The sequence below is a fragment of the Netta rufina genome (genome assembly GCF_964035555.1).
Source record: "Netta rufina genome assembly, chromosome: 6".
Taxonomy (NCBI): Eukaryota; Metazoa; Chordata; class Aves; order Anseriformes; family Anatidae; genus Netta; species Netta rufina.
This window is the reverse complement of record NC_140129.1, coordinates 29,072,468-29,098,348: the sequence shown is the minus strand read 5'-3', so window position 1 is coordinate 29,098,348 and position 25,881 is coordinate 29,072,468. Positions and strand designations below refer to the sequence as shown.

General features: G+C 36.5%; 1 protein-coding gene across 1 annotated transcript; it reads left to right on the top strand.

Moving 5' to 3' along the window:
* Positions 1–8,115: 8,115 nt before the first annotated feature.
* On the top strand, positions 8,116–23,689 carry CYP27C1 (cytochrome P450 family 27 subfamily C member 1; the record flags this gene model as incomplete). The annotated part of the gene is made up of 9 exons (XM_084289205.1): positions 8,116–8,454; positions 12,224–12,414; positions 14,024–14,223; positions 15,582–15,791; positions 17,271–17,434; positions 19,594–19,760; positions 20,541–20,619; positions 21,556–21,759; positions 23,573–23,689. 9 exons carry the CDS (start codon positions 8,116–8,118, stop codon positions 23,687–23,689), a joined length of 1,671 nt encoding a protein of 556 aa, XP_084145331.1.
* Between the last annotated feature and the right edge of the window lie 2,192 nt (positions 23,690–25,881).

Below are 25,881 nucleotides of genomic sequence, written 5' to 3'. Positions count from 1 at the left end.
CAACAGTTAATGGGAAGATAATTTAGCATACTGGGAGGGGTCTGTGGCAATGGAGTAGCTGAGAAAGTAAGCCCATGGCCCTCAGCATAATTCTCTGTACCACACTTTATTAAGTGCTTTGGAACTGATCTCTGCTCTATATAAACTTGGAGAGGGGAAAAAAAAAAAAAAAAGCTAAGGTTGCAAATTGCTTAATAGCAATACTAGTTTTAGTAATTACAGCATTAGTAGCACCTGGAATTAGAACGATGCTGTAGTTCTTACACAGTAAATCTTAGCTATGATGTCTAATGACTGTACTCTTCTAAGTAATGGGTCTGTGTGGGGTGCAGTACTTCCACCATCAAGTAAAGCTTAATAATTTTAAGAGGTAAGAATCACTCCATGTTTCAGCAATAGTGTTGGTGTTCACAGTTTAGATTTAAATACCTTGATACAATTACTGTAGTAATTGCTGCCTGCTGTTACACCATACAGATGACTGTATCTGAGTGGCAGACTGGTATGCCATTACTCTATACTAAACAGTTGCTATTGTACATCTTTACTGGAATACAGCCACTCAATTCTGCCTTCCAGACAGGAGTTGGTCGCTGAGAAACACTGCTTGTTCCTGCTGCTTTTGTTGTGCTTGCCCCTTTCTGCGCATGGTCCTGCAGTGCTCTAAGGTACAACTCAACCCCATGGGCACAACAGACTTCTCCAGAATTAATCTGTAATCCCAGCCGTGCAGGAAACTGAACTGTTTTGTTCAGCTACAAAACAGCATTGAGTTTTGTCCGCAGTTGTCTATTTAAAGCAGGATGGTAGACTGTATAAACATAATGCTTCACAGTGACCACACAGTATGCATGGGAGGATCGAACTGCCCCATGGCCTGAATCTAAAGATTCTGGGCCCCAGCTCTTAAAAGTACAGTCAGGCCCTCACACACTTTACCAGACACTTGCTGGCCAGTGCTTCTCTTGTGCAAATGGACTGTGAGACCTCCTAATAAGTGAATTGTAGAAATAACGTAGCCAAGAGCTCCATGTTTGCCTTGAAAGGGGGAGCATTTAGCAAAATTTTGCTTTTCTGCCACTATGCTGCTGTATGTGTACCTTTCTCAGATGCTGCCTTCAGCCCTCTGGGAGTATTTGGTGCAATGCTGCGTTGTCTAGCAACAGCCAACAAAGGGCAATGCAGTTCGTGGATCCAGATGACCTGCAAATTAACAGCGATAGCTCAATGATTATCCAGAAAATATTTGCTTTAGAACTCTCAAGAGCCAGGGGCAAAATAACAAAAATTTGTGTAGCAAAACCACTTCAGACTGTGAGTGATGATAGAGACAGGTGAACTTTGGGTTATGTACATTATTTCTTGGAAGTCTGTGAACAGATTTGCAATTTCCTTGGACATAATTCAGATTTCCTTAATGAAATAAAAGCTTATACTTGGCTTCTTGGCTGCCTCCCTGGCTACACTGAATTCCGTACTGAGAAAACTTACTCTTTTTAGCATCTTTTAAGAATTGGCTTTTTATATATATATATATATGTGTATATATATATCTGTGTGTGTGTGTATATATATATATAGCATTTTTGACAGGCTGTAATACTGAAATTTGTGTGCTCTTCATTCTTATGTCAAACCAACAAGTGCCTGCGAAGGGATTAATGCTTGAAGAATATTGTGGTTATTCCTTAAAATTACTTTCAAGATTAAAAGGGCACAGTGGCATTGGGGTTGCAATTTCAAGCAGTTCTGCTGCTCTGCAAAACACTGAAATACATGCAACTGTTATTTTTCTGCAGTTTCCTATGCCCTCCTGATGGTCACAGTTTTTAGTAGAGCCTTACTTCTTTACAGTGTATTTAAAAACATGGGGCTTACAGGCAACTATTTACAGGGTAGTTTAGGGGCTTACAGGTATACAGACAGAATAAGGATCTATATTTGCTTCAAGAAATCAACAGATTTCTAGAGCTGAATTCATTACATGTTGCATGTGATTCATATTTTTCTGTTTAAGCATTAAACCGTAAATCATGTACAGTGTTGTCAGCACCTGTCACTGGCTAACCAGCTCAGATTTGGGTCTTCTTTTGGTACAATATTTGATCGATATTTTAATTGTCATCATATGGTAAATGAAACCAAATATTCAGAAGATTTTTCTTTTTTTCTTTTAGGATAAAACTGCTTTAGCAGTAAGTGACCTAAAAGCTCCGTTCTCACCTCGTAGTCCGTTAAGTTCAAATTTGTACCTTTTTCAGGAAAAAGAATGGGAATTTGGAAAGCATTTAAAATTCCAAATAAGTGACTTTACAACTTGAAAAGATCTTTGAGAAGATGTGTTTAAGGGCAGTCGTAAAAAGCAAAAAATATGACTAACAACGTGGCTTTTTCAGCAAAGAGATGTTTCAAAGTACACTGGAAATTTTTTGCTGGAATTTCTGACTTACCAATGCTTTTTCAGCTTTTCTTCCTTTCAAAAGTTCTGAAGAGACTATCTTTTAACATGTTAGCTGATGGTGTTATTTGGGCAAAGTTAAATGTCTCCCATCGAATCTCTTTTATTTCCATAAATACTTCTAGATGCATTAGCTATTCGAACACCGATGTTTTTATCTGCAGTATGATATTTATGATACTCTTCAGTTAATTACAAGGCAGATACAGTCAAGGCTATTGAGAAGTAAAATAATTCTGAGAAAACAGAATTCCTGCTAAGATGGTAATGTAACCACTGACTGAACAGCAATGTTATTACTACACAAAGAAAGCTTCAACTGAACTTTGTCAGAGTTCACGTGAAGAGGAGGGCAAGTTTAAATTGGATTTAGAAATAACTCAGTGAAGGTAATAAAGCACAATTAATATGACCCCATTCAGGGGTCTAGACTGAGAGAACATAATGATTGTGGATTTGGAGATGACTCTCATCCAAAAATAATACACTTAAATTGTCGATAGTCTAGTTTATATTGTGATTCTGTTACATACCAAAACTTACTTAAAATTGAAGCATTTCCACTGTGAAGAGGCACGTGCTCCAACTTGTTTGAAGTAACAGAAGTCCAAACTGACTAGTTACATAAAAATTTTTCAAAATCAGCAGACCGACAGGCTAGGACAAATGTCATTGTTTAAATGTAAAGAATTGTGTTTTCAAGTTGCTGTTAAGTCTGATGAATATACGTGGTGGAAGGTTGTGTAAGTGTGAGAAAATGTTTATCTTCCAAGTCACATAATTGTGTTTTGTTTGGGTGGTGCTGGTGGCATAACTTCTTGCGTCTTCATGGTTCAGTGGGCTTACGTGGATTACAAGGAAGAGGTTTTATATTAGAGCTGCTACATTCACCATTATTCCTGGGAATTACATAGCTCTCTGGCACTACTGGATTTCTGTTACCTGAAACAAATCTGTGATCATATCTGGGAGGAAAAGGGGACCATACAATGTTGATCCCTCCACCAGCTTAGGTCACACCCTAAACTGAAACCTGCTGCTGTTCTCTCAAATGTGGGTAGGTTTCATTCCTTCGTTCTTCTTTTCTCCTTTTCTAGTCTACTCTAATAAACTGTTATTTCAGCTTTGTCTGTCTCTTGTAGCATAAACGCTGGATTTTATTGATAGTGTTGATTACTTAACATGCAGTAGTTGGCAATTTTGACCTCCATCTTGGATTCTGCAGTAGTAAGGATGTGATGTGTGGCAGTATAGCTGTAAACTTAGTGGTGCATACATTAATAACTCTTATTTGAAAGTCAAACAAGTCAAACAGAACCACAAGATTATGATCTGGCACAGCTAAGAGAAGAAAATAGTTTAATTCCATATTCAATGCTGTGGTAGGCCACATGTTTTGATTCACGTTCATATGTATTCCCTTCCTGGTCTGGGCTATTTAACTGCCATACAATTTGGCTACTGTCATTTGAGGTACTATTTTTCTGCATGTTACCTAGAAAAACACACTTCTATCTGCACTGATGGATTACTATAGTATTATTGATAATTACTGTATAGTATTATTGTATAATAGCATTATTTTAAGTGTATCTGAACTTCTGTAGTGCATTTCTGCTCCATCTAACAAACCTCATAGAAATTTTATAAATAAATTTTATAAATAAAGTTTGGAACATAATATTATGACAGGGTTTTTTGGTAAACTATTTTGTGACCCTTCTGTCTGCTACTCATGGCAAACTATGGTACGTAGGCCTCTTAGTCCTACTGGTACTAAGTTTTTGCCGACACTGGTCCTTAGAACTACTGGTCCTTAGAACTACTGGTCTACCATGTTATGTTTCTGTGGATGTCAATCCACTTGTATCTCCTTTTGTGCCAGAAAGGACTTATTTTTACAGATAGGCAGAACTGCAGTGTTATTCTCCTTTAAGTCCCTCTTCTGCTATATATGGGAAAGTTGACCATTTTCATCATCAGTGCGTTGCTATTTTGTCCTTTCTTCATTTATTTATTTTTATTATACTCAGTTGATTCTAAGCAACTTTGCAAATTCTTTGATATTCTTTATGTGGTGAGGGGAGAGGGGTTAGACATCGATGGCACTTTCTAAGCAATAAAAATAGAAGAGAGTAAGTAGTTGTGGAGGTGTCTCATAGGAGCTCCTTGGTTAGGTCTCTTCTCAAATGGCAAATAGATTCTGCCTTTTCTTTAAAATCAGATAGCCAGTAAGTACAAAATGTTATTTCAAATAGGTATTAACAGGTATTAAGTTTCTCCTATTTTTTTTCCTCTTTTGACAGTAATAAATCTTTGCATGTGAATAATGGGAGAAACTCTCTTAGACTTTCAAATGTTGAGCACAATCTCTAAATAAATAATTAAAAAGTCTATCCAGACAGTGGAGAGAGAGGTGAATTCCTCACTGTGCTTAAGACAATCGATATCTAGGTGTTTTGTTTTATTTTTCTTGAAATTGCTTTATTGTGATAAACTTGATAGCTGGCAACCATAGAATGTTTGAGTAATGTTAAAGATTTGCTGAGGATTGTCAATAATGCCATCTGAAGGTCTGCAGCTGTTTTGTATACCACACCAGGTAAGTTAGAGAACAGTAAATAGAGAATATATATATATATAAATGTATACAGGCAGCCATTACATTGGAGGATGCATTACTGATCAACGTAACTATTCAAGAACAGCTTAGCAAGGTAGAAATTATATAATGAAAAATCCTCCAGAGAGACTACAGACATGAAAAAGTATAGCTGCCTCAGCTGTAATTAAGATAGCTGTACTTAAAATTATTAAAATCATAATAGAGCACTGTGTTGTGTTTTCCCCTTGTACACTGCATGAAAGTTCTATGGTTTAGTCTCCCCTGAAGTGAATGGAATGTGATTAGCATTGTCTTTAGCTCACCCTTTACAAAATCTCATTTCCTCTGAGATTTATCTATTTATTTTAAATAGAATCTTTGTTTCAGACCATTTTGGTGCAAACAAACAAAATCTAATGTGAACTAAACTGCCTAGAAATATGAAAGTGAGGATTTACAACACAGTTCCTTTACTGGGACTGCTGCCACCTCCAGAAACTCCTCAGAGGAAAAACAGGTATTGTTCTGGTGACGTACTTACAAGACAAAACTTCTGAAACTCTTTTTCAAGTAGGTTGGCTAGAAAAACTCTCTCTCACGATTAATGTCATGAAAAAGAGGTAATTCATTCTGAAGTAAGGGGGAGGGGGAAGGGACTGAAAGTCCAAATATGGAATTAACTGCAAAAATGTATGACCAGAGAAAGCTAGTGCCAGCTGCAAAATTGTAGTCTTACAGTATAATATATCCTGAGTTTCAAACTAGTATACTAATAGAAGGAGATGCAGATGCTTTGCATTATATTAATGGTGTTTGACTGATATAAAATACTTACCATGCTGACAGATGCAAAAAGCAGTTTTTTAGGAAGAGTGCATGTATTCCCTCCATCAATCTAGAAATTAGAACACGAAAAAAAAATTTTTAAGACTGGAGAACTGCATAAACTTCAAAAAAAATCAATTTCAAATTATTATCACTGATATTAAGAATATATTTTTAAAACTCATATATATAATTCTTAACATGTCTAACTAAAGGGTTGTATCAGTGTTGATTGCAAAATGAACTCATTTCTCTTCATTGTATATGTTGACTTAGAATCCAGGGACATCATCTATTGTTTGGTAGCTTTATTTTTTTTTATGGATATTGATATTATAATATGGGAAATATAATTTAGATAATTTAGTTTGGATTGTTCATTGCATGTTTTAGGACTTCTGTCCATCTTTCTTATATAGTAAATACATGTTCTGTTTTTAGATCCTGCTGTAGGCATCTCTTAGTGCATCTACTGTTTGCTCTGAGAGATACTCACGGTTGTTCTTCTCCTCCACTGTCCCTAAGCAAGGCATGGAATTAGCCTTTCTCTTACAATTATAAACTTTTTCTGAATTCCACATTTACCAGCTGTTTTTTCATTTCTTTCCCAGAAGTATTTATTTTATAAGTAATGGTGTCTCCAAAACCAACATTTAGAGAAATGTTAAAGAAATAATGTAGCTACACCATGCAGAAATGTAGATGGTAAAAGGAAACTCCAGAGGTAATCTAGACTGTGATACGCCCAGACTGTGCCTGACAGATGTTTATCAAATCTGTTCTTACAAAGTTCAGTGATAGCAATTACATAACTTCCTGGGGTAGCTTGGCTATCTGAAACATCTAGGAGACCCCAGAAATCTGAGATAGCAAGGCTATCTGAAAATCTAACCAAGAAATTTGTTGCTGCAAACTAAGCCTGTTATTTTTTCCTTTCCTCGGATATACATCTCTTTTTAACAAAAGACGTATACATCTGTAATCAGTTGTTTAGCCCCTGGTAGTCATCTTTAGCAGATGAAATAACTCTCTCAACCTCTTCCATATATCATTGTTTAAAAGCTTCTAATTTTTATATTGCTTTTCTCTGGACCTTTTTAAATATAATGAGGTCTATTTTAAAGACATTAGTTTAGCATAAACCAGTATGTACTTTATAGATACTAAGGCTGTTTATCATGTGGCTTTTATTCCTGCAATATTTAATGCCCTATCTACCAAGAGCATGATGCACATCTGACTCAAGAGAGAGACTTATTTCAGTGGAGTTGTCCTCAGTGATGAAAAGAAGCATATATAAAAATCTTAATTAGATTATGCCTCCCAAAATACAAATATAGAAAAATATAGAGAATACAAGGAAAACAGAGCTCATTAAACTTAGTAGTGACTAAGTTGCTGGAAAAGTAAGTTCCGTAAATGTGAATCTTGCTTGACATGTTCCTCTGTCCTCACATGTTACCTGAGCTTCTGATTCACTTTTAACTGAGGAGATCTCCCACATCATTTCTGGAGATAATCAAGTTTTTGAAGATTATCAGTAATACTTTCAGAAGCATGCAGAAATGGGTATGAAGACAGCACAAAGGCTTTTGAAATTGTGCAGAACAGGTTGGAGCTCAAGTTCTCTGCATATTATTATAAACTGATGCAACTGAATTGAGAAAAGCTGCGGTAAGGAACTCTGCATGCAGTTAAAAGGTTATTTTCTACAGAAGCTGACACAAGCTGCTTACGAGGTTTATCATACCCAAAAGATAGACTAATCTGTAATACAAATAACATCCCTGGATATTGTAATTTACAGGAACTGTTTGCAATGTTACTGTGAAAAACCATTGCTACTTGTATGCAGATGTAGAAATGTTTTCGCATAAATCTAAACCCACCTTCTCAGTGAGGGAGAAAGTTGAGATAATCCACGTGTGAGATTTTGCCAGCTGGGGAAAGAAGGAAAAACTACACTTTGGCTGCATGCTTAATGGGCAAATTTATCTGATTTGAATTATACAAAATAATAGGTTCGTTCTATTCAAGTCTCATCCCAGACCCACCCCCCTTTTCCAGCCCTAGGGGAGGGAGCGTTAAATAATGGTCTGTGTAAACTGATGCTCATGCAGTAAGAGTTTGGAGAAGTGCTGCTTGTACAAGTTAAAGCAGGCAGCGAGGAAAGCAACCACATAACAAGCCGCTGCGGGAACAAAGTGGACCTTCCTGAAATTAAGCCATGTCTTTCCTCACGAGAGTTTTGACAACGGCATGCAAGCAGCCACTTGAATGGGAGAGGACTTACTTCTACCAGGAGCTTTTTGCCTGCGGCTTTCACCAGCTGCCCAAGCTTTCCAGCAGCCCATCGCTGGAGGTTTCGGACAAGTCGCCGGGGGCGGCAGCCAACAAAGCCCCGGGGCCGGCGGCGGGCTCGGGGGGCGCAGGGGGGCTGCTGGAGCCCCCCAGGCAGCGGCTCGGCAGGGTGAAGAGCCTGCAGGAAATGCCGGGACCCAACACCCTCTACAACCTTTACGAGTTCTTCTGGAAGGACGGCTTCGGCCGCATTCATGAGATCCAGGTACAGCCGAGCTGGAGATTTCGTAGATTTTAGTCCCGCCGGGGGTTACTTCGGCTTTTCCCCTCACAAAAACGTTGCTCAATCCCCGAGCTCGCAGCACCGCGCTCCTGTTATGAAAGAGCCGGGGCCAGGAGGAGCCCCATTCAATCTCCGCGTCCCTTCAGATGGAGGTTTAGCGGTTTTGTCTCGGCCAAGCACGGGGCTTTCAGCCGGGCGGGCATCCTCTGGGGAGCTCCCCCCTTCCCCTTGTGCGTGTAGCGCGTACCCCCGCTCCTGGAGCTTTCTTTTCATCTTTATGCGTGTAGGTGACTGGCTTAGACTCTTCGGGGAAGAAATAAAGAAAATAAAAAGAAAAAAAAACGGGATTTTTTGAACCGAGCTGCTTCACGCACTCGCAAATTACCTATTTGCGGGCATTCCTCGCCTCTCGGACAGCAGCACCCCCCTGAGGCGGGGGCAGCCCCGGTCGCGCTGAGGCGCCTCAGCTCCCTCAGGCAGCGGGGGCGAGCTCCCTGACGGCGCTCCCTCGCCGTGGCCAGAGACCATTTTGTCTCCCCGGCCTCCCCTTGTATAAATACACCCCGCAGGACCAGGACCGGGTCCTCCCTCCCTCCCCTCAGCGGGAGGCGGGCGGTTTGAAACCTCCCCGGAGCCGGGGGGGCGCCAACGGTCGCGGGGAGGCGGGAGGCGGGAAGCGGGGCGCGGTGTGATGGCGGCCGGGCAGCGACCCCCGGGGAGCGGGGATGGCCCCAGCCGCCCTGCCCCGGCCCTGCTGAGGGAGCGGGGTGTGTGAAGGGGGGAAAAAGGCAGGAAATTGGGCGCTGGGGGAGGTAATAAGTTCCTCGGGTTTGGCTGGCTTTGTTGTAGTTATCACTGAGATAAATTAGATTAGATTTAGATCACTTTCTATCTAAAAAGTGTCAGGCTGCACGGTGTTTGGTGTGCCCTGTGTGATGGCGGCCAACCTCTATATTGCTGCTGATGAATTATTTGTCTGACTTAATTACTTCCTAACGAGTACATGCAGATAAACTGCTCTTTCTAATTGCTAAAGTGTTTTCCTACACTATATTTCTTACATTATGGTGTTTCATTACTGCTCTGTTAGCACACAGAATTTGCAAGGCACTCGCCATAGTATTGTAACACTAAAATCCTACCTTGTACACCGAATTCAAGGCTTTCTTGAGATAAGTACACAAGTCAACACACTGAAAGTTATTCCAACTACTAGAAAGAATGTAAGAAGAGGTAAAGAGTGTGCTTTTCACTACCGCTAGCTGAATAAGAAATTTTCTTCTTAAGTGAACATTATTCATGGAAAGAAAAGCAGGAGAAAGGACAAAGAGGAGTTGTAACACAACACTAGTTTTTATTCTATTTAGAGTCTCCAAAATCACTTTGCAAATCACGGCTGGCCTGTTTGCAAACATGCTGGATGCAAGCAGGCATTAGCCGGCTTAATAACAGTCTGTTAAATTTAACAATACAGTGCACATCAGGAATGAATTAATCTGAAACCCTTTGGTAACCAGCACAGCTACTTAAACGATGTCCTTTGGCGCATACAAGCACTCGTACGCTATATGCAGAAGGGGTGGGGAAGCCGGGTGTTTTTCACAAAGGCGATTCTGTTCTCGGTAACATGATTCCAGTTAGTCCTGGCCAAAGCAGTAATGCCTACAGCAATTATGACGAAGGAAAGGTATTTTTAATTTGTTGGGGGTCACATCTCATGTCTCTGTACGAGTATAAAGAAAAGAAAAGTGAGGGGAAAGGGTTTTGATGCTGACAGTTTGGATTTATGATGTGTGAAATGGTGTGAGAATGGTATGAGACATTCAAGTCTAATATTTGTAAGGTCTGGAATAAGGGAAAGAAAACCTATGTTGTGACAGAAAATATGGAAAAGAAATTCCAGGCATTTCTTTAAACATCAAGTTGATACAGTGATCACCATTCTGCTGAAAACTCCAGAAGTCCTCATCAATTTCTGTTTTAAAACTGACATATGTTGGATTGACTCCATTGACAGTTTACTTTCTGGTAAATTTTATCATCCCTACATGATAAATTTCTTACCATGAGTGGATAAAAACAGTCAGTTCCATAAATAACAAATTTGTTGAACTTCTTTTTGTGGGATTGGTGATCTGTATCCCCCTCACGCCACTGCGTTTTCCTTACAGCACTTATCTCCCACCACAAGCTTGCCTTAAAGCCTCTTGGTCTCTAAATCTCTACAGTATTTCTTAAAATACCTCTGGGGCAAGAGCTGCTTTGGGAATGTTTTTTCATCACCCATTGGTCTGCATGTGATGTTTGGTTAGCAGGAGACAAGCAGAAATAGTAATGGTTGAGTTCCTGCTGCTGCATATCCCTTGTCAGGGTGACAGATGTATATGTATCATTTGAATCCAGATGCTGGTTGTTGAAAATGGAAGAATGTAGTTGTAGGAGACCTTTAACTGTGTTTAAACTTGGCTGAAATTGGCCAATGTGTTCTGAAAGTGGTCAAGTGGAGACTGTCAGACACCACAATTGCACAACCCTTGTTTTATTTGGAAAGTAGGTAAGAATAATTATGTTTTAATAAGCGCTTGGTACTGTATGGTAAAGAGCAATTCATATGTATTAAATTTACTGTTGGCAATTAAATGTTTCATCTCTGATTAAAACATATCTCAAATTAATCTTGGGTCAACACTAGATTTTCACTAGCTTAGTTGTATCAAACTTGTTTGATTTATAACAAACATGACTGCAAGCAGATGCCTTTAGGTTAGATGCAAGTAACATGTCAAATTTGGTCTATTTAAATTATTTTGCTACTTTAAAGAGAAATAAATCTTTTAAGACCTTAAACTGTTTTAAATCTAAAGTCCTAATAATAAATTTTAACAACTCCTTTGCAGACTCTTTTTCCAAACATGATGATGAACCTCTACTCCAAGTGAATTCCTGGGAGTTGTTTTGTTTGACAACAATATTGTAATTAAATTTATTTAAAATAATCAGTGAGATTTCCTCAGACAGTGACACATCACTTAATGTTTAATTGCCTGTTGCTTGCCTCTGGCTTGAATCATACAATTTGTGGATCAGTTGGCCACTAAACAAACCTCACTGCAGGAATAACACTTCAACTTTTCCTTCCTTTTTCAGAATTAATGTATGGCTTTCTCCAAAGTTTGCCATTGATGAATGTGTCCTAAAATGTACTTTTTTCACTATCATCATCCTAGGTTAGATGTAAGAAACTATACACTTTTTTTTTTTTTTTTTTTTTTTTGGCAAGAATAAACTGGTAGAGTAAGTCTATTTACAGAAGACATTGCAAGTAAGTTATTATACATCTGTGTTATACTTTCAGATTCACCCTATTTACCTCCTTGTTTTCCTTTTTTTTTTTTTTTTTCCCCTGACATTCTTTCTTACTTGATCTGAAGATGCGTGTGCTTTTAAGTGCCCCAAGCCCTTTGATTTTCTCGGTATTTGCTTTCACTGGCACTTTTGCACCTTAGAGGTTTGGGTATTTTCAGTCAGGGGTCCTGAACAGCGTGACCCCTCTGTTTTCCTGCTGAACACTTCACAGTAACACTTCAATGCTTTCCTGTGACATTTCAAACCATTCCTTGATGGGAAAAGCGGGAATCGAGTTCTAGATGCAATACACTAATTCTCTGTGTGACAAATTGTCAGTTTCCTTTTCTGTTGATTTTCCTTAGTAATACTTTACTTCTGTTTCTCTTTGTTGGTGATATTGTAGCAAAAACACACTCAGGAATATGGAAAGATCTTCAAGTCTCACTTTGGTCCCCAGTTTGTTGTATCCATTGCAGATCGAGATATGGTTGCTCAAGTCCTCCGGGCAGAAGGTAGAGCACCACAAAGAGCTAACATGGAATCATGGCAGGAATACAGAGACTTGCGAGGAAGAGCAACGGGACTTATTTCTGCGTAAGTGGTGTTATCCCTTCATTTTCTGTTTTATTGTAAAACTAGTGATTTTTCTGAAGGACTGTACCGGTCCTCTGGGAATTCATTCTCTTCTGCATGGAGATATTTGTATGTTTAGTATGGGGAGGAGGAGGATATCAATTTATAGTGAATTGTCTATTCTGCTGTAAATTTTAAAAGGATTGGTAACGATGCATAGTTTGAATGAAGAATGAGCTACCTCACATTAAAACATTCTTGGGGATTGATTATCTGGAAGCAGTATATAAGAGCAGGGCTTACTAGCTTTGGCATAACACTGCACAAATACGATGTTTTGATCTGCTTCAGATCCAGATGACTGCAACAAGTTGGAAGTGTGTTGTGTGGACTTACTGACTTGGGTTCACCTTAACTTTATTGTTCACCAAAGTGTTCTCTCACTAGATCAATGCAGAGAAGTCACTGTATCATAAATTTATATTGTAGTGCATCCCCATGCAGATGTATCTTTGTGCATGGCTGATTGTAGAAGTCATCTAGCTTTAAAGCTTGCATAAACTGACAGTGCATATGTGGGTGTGGTTATTTGCCAACAGGAACTGCTCACAGTCAGCACTGACATAGGTTGTTTATTTAGAGGGAAACTGATTTCCTGAGTAATGGCCAGTTTATTTCTTTAATGGTGGCACTTCAGCTTCAAATCTTAAGCTGCGCTGCAGAATCAAACAAGCAGTTCCTTGATGTTTTGTGTGAGGAAAACTTAAATCAAGAGAGACCCAGAAAGTGTCTGTTAAAGAGATTAAATTTTGCTGCTGGCCAGTAAGTTTCAGTACCTTTTAGTAGCATTATTCCAGGAGAAAAAAAAAAAAAATCATGGGAAATACATTGCAATTCAGAATAAATTCATTAAAGACAGTTGCCTGTCTTCATGAGAAATTGCAAGTTATCCCTGGAGCCACAGTTCCCAACCGTTCTGCTTGTATCAAGCAGGCAGATGCTACAATTCAGAACTCTAGTCTTCAACAAAAAGATTTCAAAATATACCTAAAGGAGACTTTAGCTGTAAATAGTTTCTCAAAGCTCAGTCTGCTGTCTTATTTCTTTGTAGATTTAGAATTAACATAACTAAAAGTGATTTATCAATAATGGGATTTACAATAGTAGCTTAAATTTTTGATTTGTCAGATCTGGATGTGACACCCACCTTTGACAATTAAGAACCAATTCTAACCAAAAGCAAGTTTGCAAACTATTCATTCAAATAATTATTTAAAGTAATTTTAGTGAGAAAATTGTGTAAATCTAAATTTCTTATGTTAAGTATTGCTAAAACTAATTTAGAGGCACTTGTTAAGTTCAGAACACTGAGTTGACAAATTCTGTCACCCAAAGATTGCCTTCAGATATATAGACATGTTGCAACACTGAATTCTAATGTGAACATGCAATAAATATGAAATGAAAATGTAGGAGCATAATACCGAGTATACGGTATCATAACTCCATTATTGTCATTTCACTACTTAATTTTTCATCTCAATAATATAAGTAGTTGTCATTTCAGAGCTCTCCTTGAACTAGTGATTGTTAAGAATAGTTGTGTATAGAAATTAATAATTTTTTCTAGGGAGGGGGAACAATGGCTAAAAATGCGAAGTGTACTGAGGCAAAAAATTCTGAAACCCCAAGATGTGGCTGTTTACTCTGGAGGAGTCAATGAAGTTATCACAGATTTAATTAAAAGAATCCACACCCTCAGAAATCAAGAGGATGATGGGGAAACAGTGACCAATGTTAACAACCTTTTCTTCAAGTATTCAATGGAAGGTAGGTCTGAGCTGTACAACATCTGTGGCGAAAATTAATGTAAAATGATGTGCTTATGTTTAGGTAATTTTGTCATAAATGACTTTTACCCCATTGTGATTAATCTGAAATGGTAAGCTTGACAGTTTGCATTTGGATACCTTCCTACTGAAGGCAGTGGCTATCGGTAGAATTCCTTTGTAGACTTCAAACAGATGATACTTTGTAATAAGGGACAATTACTGTGTAAATGCTGACAAATAGGCAAAATGTATGGTCGGGGCCCTGACCAGTTTCAATATTCCATGTTTCTATATAAATTTCTCAAGAATAAGAGTGTTAACCTTCTAATCGTTTGTTTTCTAAGACATGTTAACAGTCTACTGGACAATTTCCAGATAAGCAATCACTATTTAAATTCTGTTCATAGTATGTTGTGGGAAAAGATAGTGCTTTTCCCTGCCTACAACACACCAAGTGTGAGATGGTAATGCTTGCCTTAAAATCACCTGGCACTGGCTACCATTAATGAAGGAATGTTGTGCTAGATGGAACTCCAGCCTTAGCTAGTGTAGGATTTCCTGTGTTCTTATAGAGATCTAATGGTAATATGCATTCACACATTCCTTTGACTGGCTTCATACTGCCTGATGCTGTTAATATATAGTACCTTTTAAAAATACAGGCACTCTTTGCTGACAGACATCCGAATAACTTCAGTTTTGCAAAAACTTCAAAATTGCTCACCTATGAAGATGCTGCATCAAATGGCTGTCTGTTTGGCAAACTAATCTGAGTCTGTTCTACGTTATTAATGTCTAAAAATCACATTCAACTAAGTTACAAATTTTATGGAATTTTAAACTCTGAGCTTATGGATTCACTCTAACTGGCAAGTTAAATTCTTCACATTCTTTTAGCTTTTATTTATAACTCGTGCCTGGCACTCATTTATATCCTATATCAACTGCATTTTTGATCAAATCATTGTCAACTGTTCAGAGAACCAGTGTGTTAGATTTTTTGAAAAGTCTATCTAAACAATAAAAGAATGCATAAGAACTGGCAGTTGCTGAAAGATGTGCAAGAGAAATAAAAGACACATGAAAATGAAGGTCTGCTCTGCTTCTCTTGGAATTCCTGTCTTCTCATGCTGAACATTACTGACATAGTAGCCACGGTCTTTCTGTGATGTTTAGCTAGGATTTTTATTTTTTTACTGTTTTCAATTTTTATCTATTCACAGCTGCAGTGGTAGTAACAAAGCTTATGGAAGTTAGAATAATTAAGATTATAATTATGTTAGAATTTTAATTCCTCACCTTATTAATATCTGTATATGGAAGTGTATACCAAATTCTTTGATCTCGTATGTGCAGGTGTGGCAACTATTCTGTATGAATGCCGGTTGGGCTGCCTGGAAAACAACATCCCACAGCAGACTGTTGAATATATTGAGGCTCTGGAGTTGATGTTTAGTATGTTTAAGACCACTATGTATGCAGGTGCTATTCCCAAATGGCTTCGTCCTCTTATTCCAAAACCCTGGAAAGAGTTCTGCAGATCCTGGGATGGACTCTTCAAATTTAGTAAGATTTAGTAGTAGAAAAGTTCTGCTGTTTTCCTGCAGGTTCTTTGTGTGCTTGAACCGGACTTACTGTATTTCTCATCTCAAATTATTAGGAGGCATTGCAGCAGAAGAGATGCTGTGATAATGAAACAAAACCCCACCTGAAATATTAACTAATGGTCAGAGTAATAATTTAATTAAACTCACTATGAAGTTTAAATATACACATACAAACACAGAAGTTGATGTAGAGATATAGCACTGTACTGCAGTATCTTTTTTAAAATAAAGCATTTTATACTACTTTATGAATCAGCCTTCAGTCATCTGAGTAAAAAGGAGGAGTTATCTTTGATATATATACATATATTTAATATTCTGGAGTATTTCAAAAGTCTGAACTTTCCCTGTCTAATTTTAAGAAACTGCATGCATCTTTGTATTTATTTTATTAACACTATTTGTCTAGGTAGGTCTGTGTAGGTCTTTTTCAGAGCAGATTCTTAAGTTTCTTATTTTTTTAATCTGCCTATATGTATTGATTTGTACCTACACAAAGCATTAGGGAATCTGTTTAATGCTGGTATAGTTGTGTTTTCTGCAAAACACGTGCTTTTTTACACTGCCACTTTTAAATTATTTCCCATGTAGAAGTTCTCTCTTTCCCTTTTGTGGGTTAAAAACAAGAGCAGACTTCAGTTAAAAGTAGGTGAAAAACTGTTCTTGAGGGATTTGTTCCGTTTGAAACTTGTTATGCTACTTCTTTCTTTAATTCCTCTGTGAAAAAAGGAATTAAATGGTAAATATCACTGTGATGTGTGTAGTTGTGGAGGATTCAAAAAGGAGTATGTCAATTCTAGTTCTTTTTGTAAGCTCATTCTGAGAGACATTCACTTTCAGAAGAGTTTTCACCTTTGAAGCACTTGTTTCACTGAAAATGTTTGCAGTCACAAAGGTATAAATGGGACTGTGGGTAAAATTATTCAAAAGAAAATACCATTCACTGAAGTTTTCCCATTTTTGTTATTACTTGATGCTCCTCATATTTGTCTTCAGTGTGATTCAGTTCGGTGGCTTTGACCTCCTGGTTGCTGCTAACATCTTGTAACAGCTGCTGTGTGCTGACTTGCAGCACGCTCTGCACAGGTCACCACTTCTTGCAGAGTCATCAGCAAACAAGCCAGGTGGGCGTAAAACTCGACCTTGAGCTTCCTTCGCTTCCAGTCAGAATCTATAGCCTCTTGTGTCCTCTCCTCATGCTCAGTGGTCTCGTGCTGAGAGTCACCAAGGTTCCTATCGGCTTAGTCTTTCCCTATCATGAGTACCCAATGACCTACACCACCGCGCTTTAATTTTTTCCCTGAGAAAATAGATTTAAAATATTTTATGTGTTTGTGGCTATGTAGTATAGCATAACGGAGAAGTGGAACTGAAGTTACTGAATAGAACCAGCTGAAAAATAGAAATGGAGGCCTAACAATTTTTTTGAATCCCAAAGGTCAAATCCATGTCGACAACAAATTGAAGGCTATTCAGTCTCAACTGGACCAAGGAGAAGAAGTGAATGGTGGGCTACTTACGTACCTCCTAGTGAGTAAGGAGCTTACTTTGGAGGAGATTTATGCCAATATGACTGAAATGCTGCTGGCAGGAGTGGACACAGTAAGCTTGTTATCATTTTTATTGAGCACAGTTGTTTTGTAAATCAATTCACAGTACCATTCACAGCTACCTTTGTGAGTGCAGGAGGGATGTGTGTATTGTTTTTAAAGACTTAATTTCTGACACATTTAAGTCATGATATCTTTTATATGATAGAAAATAACTTGCTACGCTGTCTAATCTCCCTACTGGAACGAAGTCAGTAGTAAATCAACGGGGGCACATGTTTTGGATCCAGTGTATCTGCTGCAGTTAGGATGGGGGCCACAGGCATAGGCTTGGCATGAGTTCACTCTATCTCTACTTGGGATGGCAACAGTCAGCCAGTCTGAGGCAAAGAGTCATGGTGATGGGGCTCAGTGTTAATTAAACTGGAGTACGAGGTATGTTACCCCTAGGGAAACATTTCAAGTGTGCCAAGCTAAACCAAATGATGCATTTGTCATCCAGAAAAATGTAAAAGCCATGTATATATCTTCCCTTTTTCTCAGTCCTGTTACATGGAATCAGTGCAGCTTAGCATTGACTGCAGCAAGGCAATCAGAAGAACAAGAAAATAAGAATTACTGTATTGTATATGCTATATATATGGATTTAGAGTATCAGTAAACAGTGTTACTGTAAGTGAATGTAAACTTTTTTATTTAATAGTGCATTATGTAGGACTGTGTTTAATAATCTTAAAGTAAAAATGATTAAGTAAAAAGTATCTTTAAAGAGTTTTGTTTTGTTTTTTTAAAAAAAAAACTCTTGATAATTGAATACAGATTTTTTTTTTTTTTAATTTAAGAAAAGTCTGCAAGGTTTCTAAGGAAAACAAAACAAAACAAAATGGTAATACTTTTGAGTTCCAAAGTAAGGAGCATATGTAAAGCTTATATGCTAAAGATCATTCTGTTGGTTAAATATTCCACGGGCTTATGAGTTTAGACAGCTTTTTGTTGTTTGGCTCTTAAGTAAAGCACAGTTATTCTTCCTATTCATTTTCTAATCTTTCAGACCTTTAATTTTCCATTTTTAGTGTGACAAAGTTTTCATTAAGTTATAAGGACAGTGTTCAAGTTCATGCCAATGAGTTTTTCTTTCCATTTGACGCAGCTTTCTCAGCTGGCAACAATTTTGTAAGAGTATGGCACTTGTGATTTCCTCATTTCCCAGCACAAGACAGAAATAGAGAAAACCTTTTTTTTCTCCTTCTGCTGTCATTTCAGATCTCATTTTATCACAGAAAATGAAGGAGGCTTGGAGGGTTATAAAAGCTTTCAACAAAATTGTAAGACAGCTTTTGGCTACAAAGCATTTTGTCTGTCCCTGGAAAAGTGCTAATTTTTAAGAGGTTGTGAAGGAGCTGGGAACCAGGGAAGAAACACTGTTTACATCACAGGAAGTTTTGTATGCAGTTGGCAAAACTGCTGGCTCCTCTGAGCTCTGAGAGGAATAGGGCAGGGTTGTATTTAGCAGGGGGCAACCACTCAATATTACAAGAAGAAGAAAATAAAGCTTCTGAGAATTACTTCTAGCACTGTACCCCAGTTTGAACATGATATAAAAGGTCACCATCATGATGAATTTGCATTCTAAATTGCTCTTAAATGCAAGCCCCAAATAAGACATTTCCAGATTTATTTGTTTTTAAACCCATACCCATACAATCTGATCTTCTCACCAATGAGTGAGAAGCTAAAAATGAAACTGTTTACTGCTAAGAATGTGAAACTGGTTGTCTATCTTCATTATGCAAGTAGAAAAACAAACACATTTTCAATTATTCAAGAAAATTAAGGTATAGTTTACAATCTGTCTTAAATGCTGTAAGATGCTAAGAACAACACAGGTTGCTGCTTAGTGTGTTTATGTTTTTGTATTGTTTATGTAGTTTTGTTTGCATTTGCTTTTTCTGTTACTTTCTCAGTGAAATATTAAAAAGTATCAGCATGGATTGTTTTAATATATGGAGGATATTTGGGCAGAAAAGGGCTGAAGGAGGAGATAGTGGAGTCTGACAACATCGCATTGAATCCAGATGTTAATCATTACCAGTCAGTTTTATAACCATAAACATAAAACACATAGGGGAAAACTTTGCTTTTCTTGGCTTGAAATTGTTTTTAATCTACTCTTGTTGGACTTCATGATGATGGTAGTGGTTTCTCCCTTAGACTTCTTTTACTTTGTCCTGGGCGACATACTTGTTGGCAAAGCACCCTGAGGTTCAACAATGTGTCTATGAAGAAATAGTCAATAACCTGGGAAAAGACCAAGTTCCTGTTGCTCTTGATGTCCCCAAATTGCCTTTGATTAGAGCTGTGCTGAAAGAAACCCTGAGGTAAGGTTTTTTGTAATCGTTAATTAAAAAAAAAAAAATCCATTTGGTTGTGATGAGTCTTGAGTCAAGGCTAATGTTTATATTTAATATTTATTATTTGCTCCTTCTGTTTTTGCTTACTGTAACAGTATTGTGCCCAAGGATATCCAGGGAATGAAATAAGATAGTTTATATAATGCTTTTTAAGTATGGTAAAATTAGTGTCACATATTTAGGACATGTCTGTTAAGGGAGGTAATTAAAAGCTTGATTTTGGCCTTTTAAATATTAGTCAGTATAAAGGACTGTAATAACCTAGTCTTCTCCACTCCCCACACTATGAAGTGGTACTTTTCTTTTTCATTTTAAGCTTTTTTACTTAAATTGAAGGCATGTGATTTGCTTTTTTTTTTTTTTTATGTTTATACTAAATGTTCATAGTGAGGTGAGAGGAGAGGAGTAAGAGGGTGTTAAAGAAGGCATCAAGAAGCATTTTTCATCTCTCTGTAGTGTTAAAAAAAAAAAATAAATATCTCCAGCTTGACCAACTGATTGCATGCTTGTACATGTATAATGCAAATAAGCATATAGACCAAATAGCTCAACCTCCAGTTACTAGTTTATATACTTCTCTCGGGTATTAATGATATTCTCACAAATGCTTCAAGGTCTTTTTATCTCCCATCTAATCTGTACACTCTAAAGAACCTTTACGCTCTGAATGCATGTTAGATTGGAAACTAAACTTTTTACGTTGAGTTAGTTATTACTCGTGAAATTATCTTAAATATTTGTCTCTAGGTTATACCCAGTATTGCCAGGAAATGGAAGAGTGACCCAAAAAGATTTGATTGTTGGAGGATACTTGATACCTAAAGGGGTAGGTTCTGTTGCAGTTTTCTGGAGGGAACAGGATTTACTTTTTGTATCTGAGATGTAATCACTTGCAACATATTTACACTTCACTGATTTCAAAAGATTTCACCAACCTAGAGCATGAGGACAAAAATGTTATAACACTACCCACTTTTTTTTTTATTATTATTTTAAGAGGTTTGGTTCCTCACCTGCTAATCAACCTTGTGGCTTGTTCTTGATATTCTTGAGGGTGGAATCTTGGAATCTGTTGAAAACATTTCTGTGCAATGTTAGAATTTTTATTTAAAAAAAAAGAAAAGTATGAATTTCATTATTTTTGCCAGTTTTTCTAGTTCTTTGCCTATTAATTCCCTTCTTAGAAACTGATTTTCTTTTAAAAATATGGATATTTCCTTTTATTATTCAAATATTACACAGAGAACAAGGTAGAACTGTGTAGCTCTTTCAGTTGACTACACAGTTCCCTTTTACTTCTGTGTTGGAGCAACACTGCTTTGAAACATTCAGGATTCTTAATATGATTATATAATTAAGTATTCTTTTTCTCTTTTCCTTAGATTTTTTTTGGAAACATCACGTTTATCATTGCTTTTTTTTTTTTTTTTTTTTTTTTCTGAAGTGTTTTTTTAATGATCTTCCATTATTTATTTTTCCATTATCCTGTGTCTCTTCCCCTTCTCTCATAATACCTTTTTGAGACAATTCCCAGTTCCTGTGACTTTTGCTCCAATCTCCTTCCTCATTGATCTTCTCTATTTTTATTTTTTTCCTCTGGAATTACTCAAAGAGACTTAATTTTTATAACATTAAAGTGACAAAAGTATATATATATATATATATATATATATATATATATATATATATATATATATATTGTGTGTGTGTGTATGTGTGTGTATTGGAGTTAGATAAGTATAAATAAAATTTATTTCTTTAGACACAGCTGGCACTCTGTCATTATGCTACTTCATACAGTGAAGAGAATTTCCCAATGGCAAATGAGTTTCGACCTGAGCGGTGGCTGAGGAAAGATAATTTGGACAGAGTAGACAATTTTGGTTCCATCCCCTTTGGTTACGGCATTCGAAGTTGTATTGGAAAAAGAATTGCAGAACTGGAAATTCATCTTGCACTGATTCAGGTTAGAAATGTATGACAACATTAGAAGAAGAAAAATATTTTGGTATGATTTTTTTCTATGTATACAATTTCTGGATATCTTATTGTGCACAAAAACATTGTTTTGGAGTGTTGTCTAGCATGCTCATTCTGCAAAGGCTTAAGAAATTGAAAATAATCATGCTTGAAGAGTGGCATACTAGTTAAACTGCATTGCAGAAGAAAAAAACTTTATAATCCAAATGAAGTAAGACTAAAGGTAAGATTATTAAGGAAATGTATGGATTTAGTACAGAAGGTTTTTATAAGCCTTCTTTAACATATATTGGGATGGTTACCTGCTCAGTTACAGTATTTTATATACAAAGAACTCAATAAATAAGAAGAAGTGAATGTTTTTTATATCCTTGTTCTGACCATTGTGTTATGATAAATAGTGAAATTAAATTCTCGTGTTTGTTTTTTTTTTTTTTTTTTTTTTTTCTATTTTCTGTGGTTATTCTTTTTCCTTCTAATTTTACTTTATTATCATTTCATATATAGCTACACATATACTTACATAAGTAAATAGTACATATTAATATATATTGTTTTCTATTGTTTCATGACCTAAAGCTTTCCCAACAGCTGCTCCAGTTTTTATCATTTACAAGGCTCCCTTTAACTCAAATACTGAAATGGGATTGTGCTGTCGAAACTCAAGGATTCGGAAACTACATATAGTTACTTAACTATAACTGTATTTAGCCACATTTTATCTATTCAAAGCAAAACTTGATTAAATTTGCCTTTAAATTTCCTTAAGTAAGCACCTAAAGCAATCTTTAAACAATTAGCAACTGTCTTTCAGAACTCAGAGTGAGATAGCTCTCAGGGGACTAAATAAAGCAAACATCGTTGCCTTTTTTTTTGAAGAGGAGGATCAAGGAAGTAATAGAGATCCTGCTTTTGTTTTCTGGGAAGAAATTGAAACAAAATACTATACAGTTCATTTACAAGCACCAAGACATTTAAGCATTTTTAAAATAGTAGTATACAAAACATGGAGCTGATTGACGAGAAGTTGTCAGACCAGTCTCATTTCTTTCTTTGATTTGATTACTTATCTAATGTCACGAATATAGAAGGAATCATGTCTTCTGACTTCGGGAAGTATTTTTCACATGTCCTATTCTAACAATTAATAAAACTATTTCCAGATGAAAGTACCTATAAAATGCATGCAGAGCTGTTTTTGTTTGTTTGTTTGTTTTTTTCAGGTACCTGAAGTTTTTTGTCTTCAGCTTCAAACAGTGGTGGGCTAGAACCTCTTGAAGTTTGTTTTAGCCCACCATTTCTATGATTTATGTTTGCAACTGAACCACAGATTAGAGTGGTTCTATTCAGGAAGGGATCTTGTATCTGTTTCCTTGCCTTATTATGATTATTTCACTTGGTGCACTGGATAGTCCTGTTTCATGTTTGTTTTTGCATCTGCCCGGGAAGATAAATGCATGCAATGGAATTGAGCCTAACTTATTTGTTTGTTTAATAATTGTACATATTCATTTATAGTAAAGGAATTGAAATCAAAAGTACGTAGAGGCTTGAAAGCTCACAAAGTTTGAAAGAGACCTTCATTTCTTTGATAGTTCAGACTGATAGCTCAACTTTTTTTTTTTTTTTTTTTTTTCCCTCTGTGTGGGAATCACAGCACTCAGTGGAACAGAAGACATAAATTGACAACAGAAATTTTGTTTGTGATGGTCTCTTATATTTTCTTTTCTGAAGTCTTCATCTAATCTTCATCCATATTTTTGCAGCTTTCCTAATACTTGTCTTATTTGTCTTTATAGTTGCTTCAGAATTTTGAAATCAAAGTTTCTCCCAAAACTGAACCAGTTCGTGCCAAAACCCATGGACTTTTGACACCTGGAGACTCCATCAATGTGAGATTTTCTGACAGAAAGTGAGACTCAGCTGTTTTGGAAATACTTGTGTGTTTTTTCTGGAAACAGGATTGTATCTTACGGATGTTTGATCATGTGTGTTCTCTGGTTTGTACTTACTTGGCAAAATGATCAAGTATTATGCTCTGCCTTAGACCCAGCAGAACATAAGAGAAGTTACCTCTCCTATAATAGACAATTACATGCTAAAAGCATGAAGGTACATGCTAAAATAATTCCTCCTTGCACTGAAATTATCTATTTTTCCTTATTTCAAGCTGCAACAACACATGCATTGAAAAACACAAAGTGAAATTTAGACATTTTGGTGTCATTCAGTGGTTTTATTACACTGCTTTGTCATAAAAGTCAATTACTTATGTGAGTCTGTTTGAGAGCAAGAGGATTACTCTATGGTATATGCACATTAGCTGCATTTTATGAATTTGCGTTCTGGTTTCGTGTCCTCCAGTGTGCATTTTAAAAATTTCCACATAACATTGAAATTGAGATCATTTTTCTCTTGTCTGTAAAAATATTTATACTGCATATATTTAATGATATGGAAAGTAGTGACTGAAGAAAATACAATTTGTCAATTTGCCTAGACTCAAAATTCAGAGCAATTTACAATTTATCCAAACATAATCCCCATAAAAAGTTTCCAAATGATAAAAAAAAAACATCTTAAGAGTTTAAATGTCATATTGTAGAGTCATGAACCTAGACATTGTTATTGTCACCAAAGCAAAAGCTGAGTGGAACAGCACAAGCCACTTTCAATGTTCTAGCTAACATTATGCCAAAACCAAGTGTAAATAATAAAAATGATGAATTTGTTACATTTTTATCATTTAATTAAAATACTGCTATTAACTATATTCATAGTTCCTCAACAATAAGAACTGAAAACTTCACATGTAGTTCCCATAGGCAGGAGCACAGTTGCCTTCTGTAGGATGGAAGTGTGGTTATAGAAATATTTGGATGTTCTACTTTTTTTGTTGTTTGTTTTTTCTAGTGTCTAATACAAAGAGGGGATACCAGAAAGATGTTGGTTGTGGGTTTTTTTTGGCTTTATTTTTCATGTGATGACTAACAAAAGTCTCTTGCATGAGACTTAAGTCTTTAGATAACTTTAGTATCACTGTACACTAACGTTACATTCTCATTTTTGAGAGAAACCTTATACATTGGGACCATGTTATGCCTTGAACAACACTCAAACCTGCATATCCTAACACGATATTATCTATGTGATAACATATAGGTAACCGTTTACATGTCAGGCAGGCTTTGACTGTTGTTTGTGAGGTAGTTTACATACTGATAATGATAAAGTTTCAGACATATGTAGAGTTAGAAAAACTTGTGCAACTCAATATTTAAAATGACATTTTTCTTTTCTTATCTAGCTATAATATGTCAAAGATAAGTTATGAATGAAATAATACACTTTAATTAAAATGGTACACATGAAATTCTATGTAGCTAGCGCATTTTTAGTGTTTTGGTTACTTTTTGTAGTGCCTTTTCAAAGTCTTGACAAAAGAAAAAAAAATCCTCTTCTTCCTATGGTTCTCTTATATAAAATAATACTAAACAATACTCATCTGTAGGAAGATAAAATGTTTACATGACTTTAAAATATTAGTCCTGTATTGAGCATATACTTTTACTATAGGAAAAGCAGGTAATCTGTGGAGGGTTTTTTCTTGAATGAGCTGGCCTTCTGATGCTGTTTTCCAGGAATTCACATTATACCCATCTATTTTCTGTCCCACTGTCATTTTCAATCCGAAGTAGAATGAACAGAGTTGTATCTGCTGAAGCAAGTTGACATCCAATAGTTGTTGTTGTTGGTGTTTTTTTTTTTTTTTTTTTTTTTTTTTTTCTCTCCAGAGGTCTGTTCAAGTCTGTGGATTGAGTATTTGATTAAACAACTCTACCAGTTTTTGTTGACCTTAGGACCAAAGGCCACAGCCCTAAATACAAATATTGATTCTTTAGAGGGCCTTCTTTTTGCATTGTCACAGCATCTTTAGAAGCTCCAGCCATTGCTATGTTGCAGTACATTTTCTACTTGATGCCAATTCCTAAATAATAGATCACTGTGGAAGAGGGAAGAGACATTCTCAAATGCTCTTTAAAGGATTTGAACCTTTACATGAATACAGTAAACCTGTGTTTTGTTTTAACAAAATTTTGTTTTAATA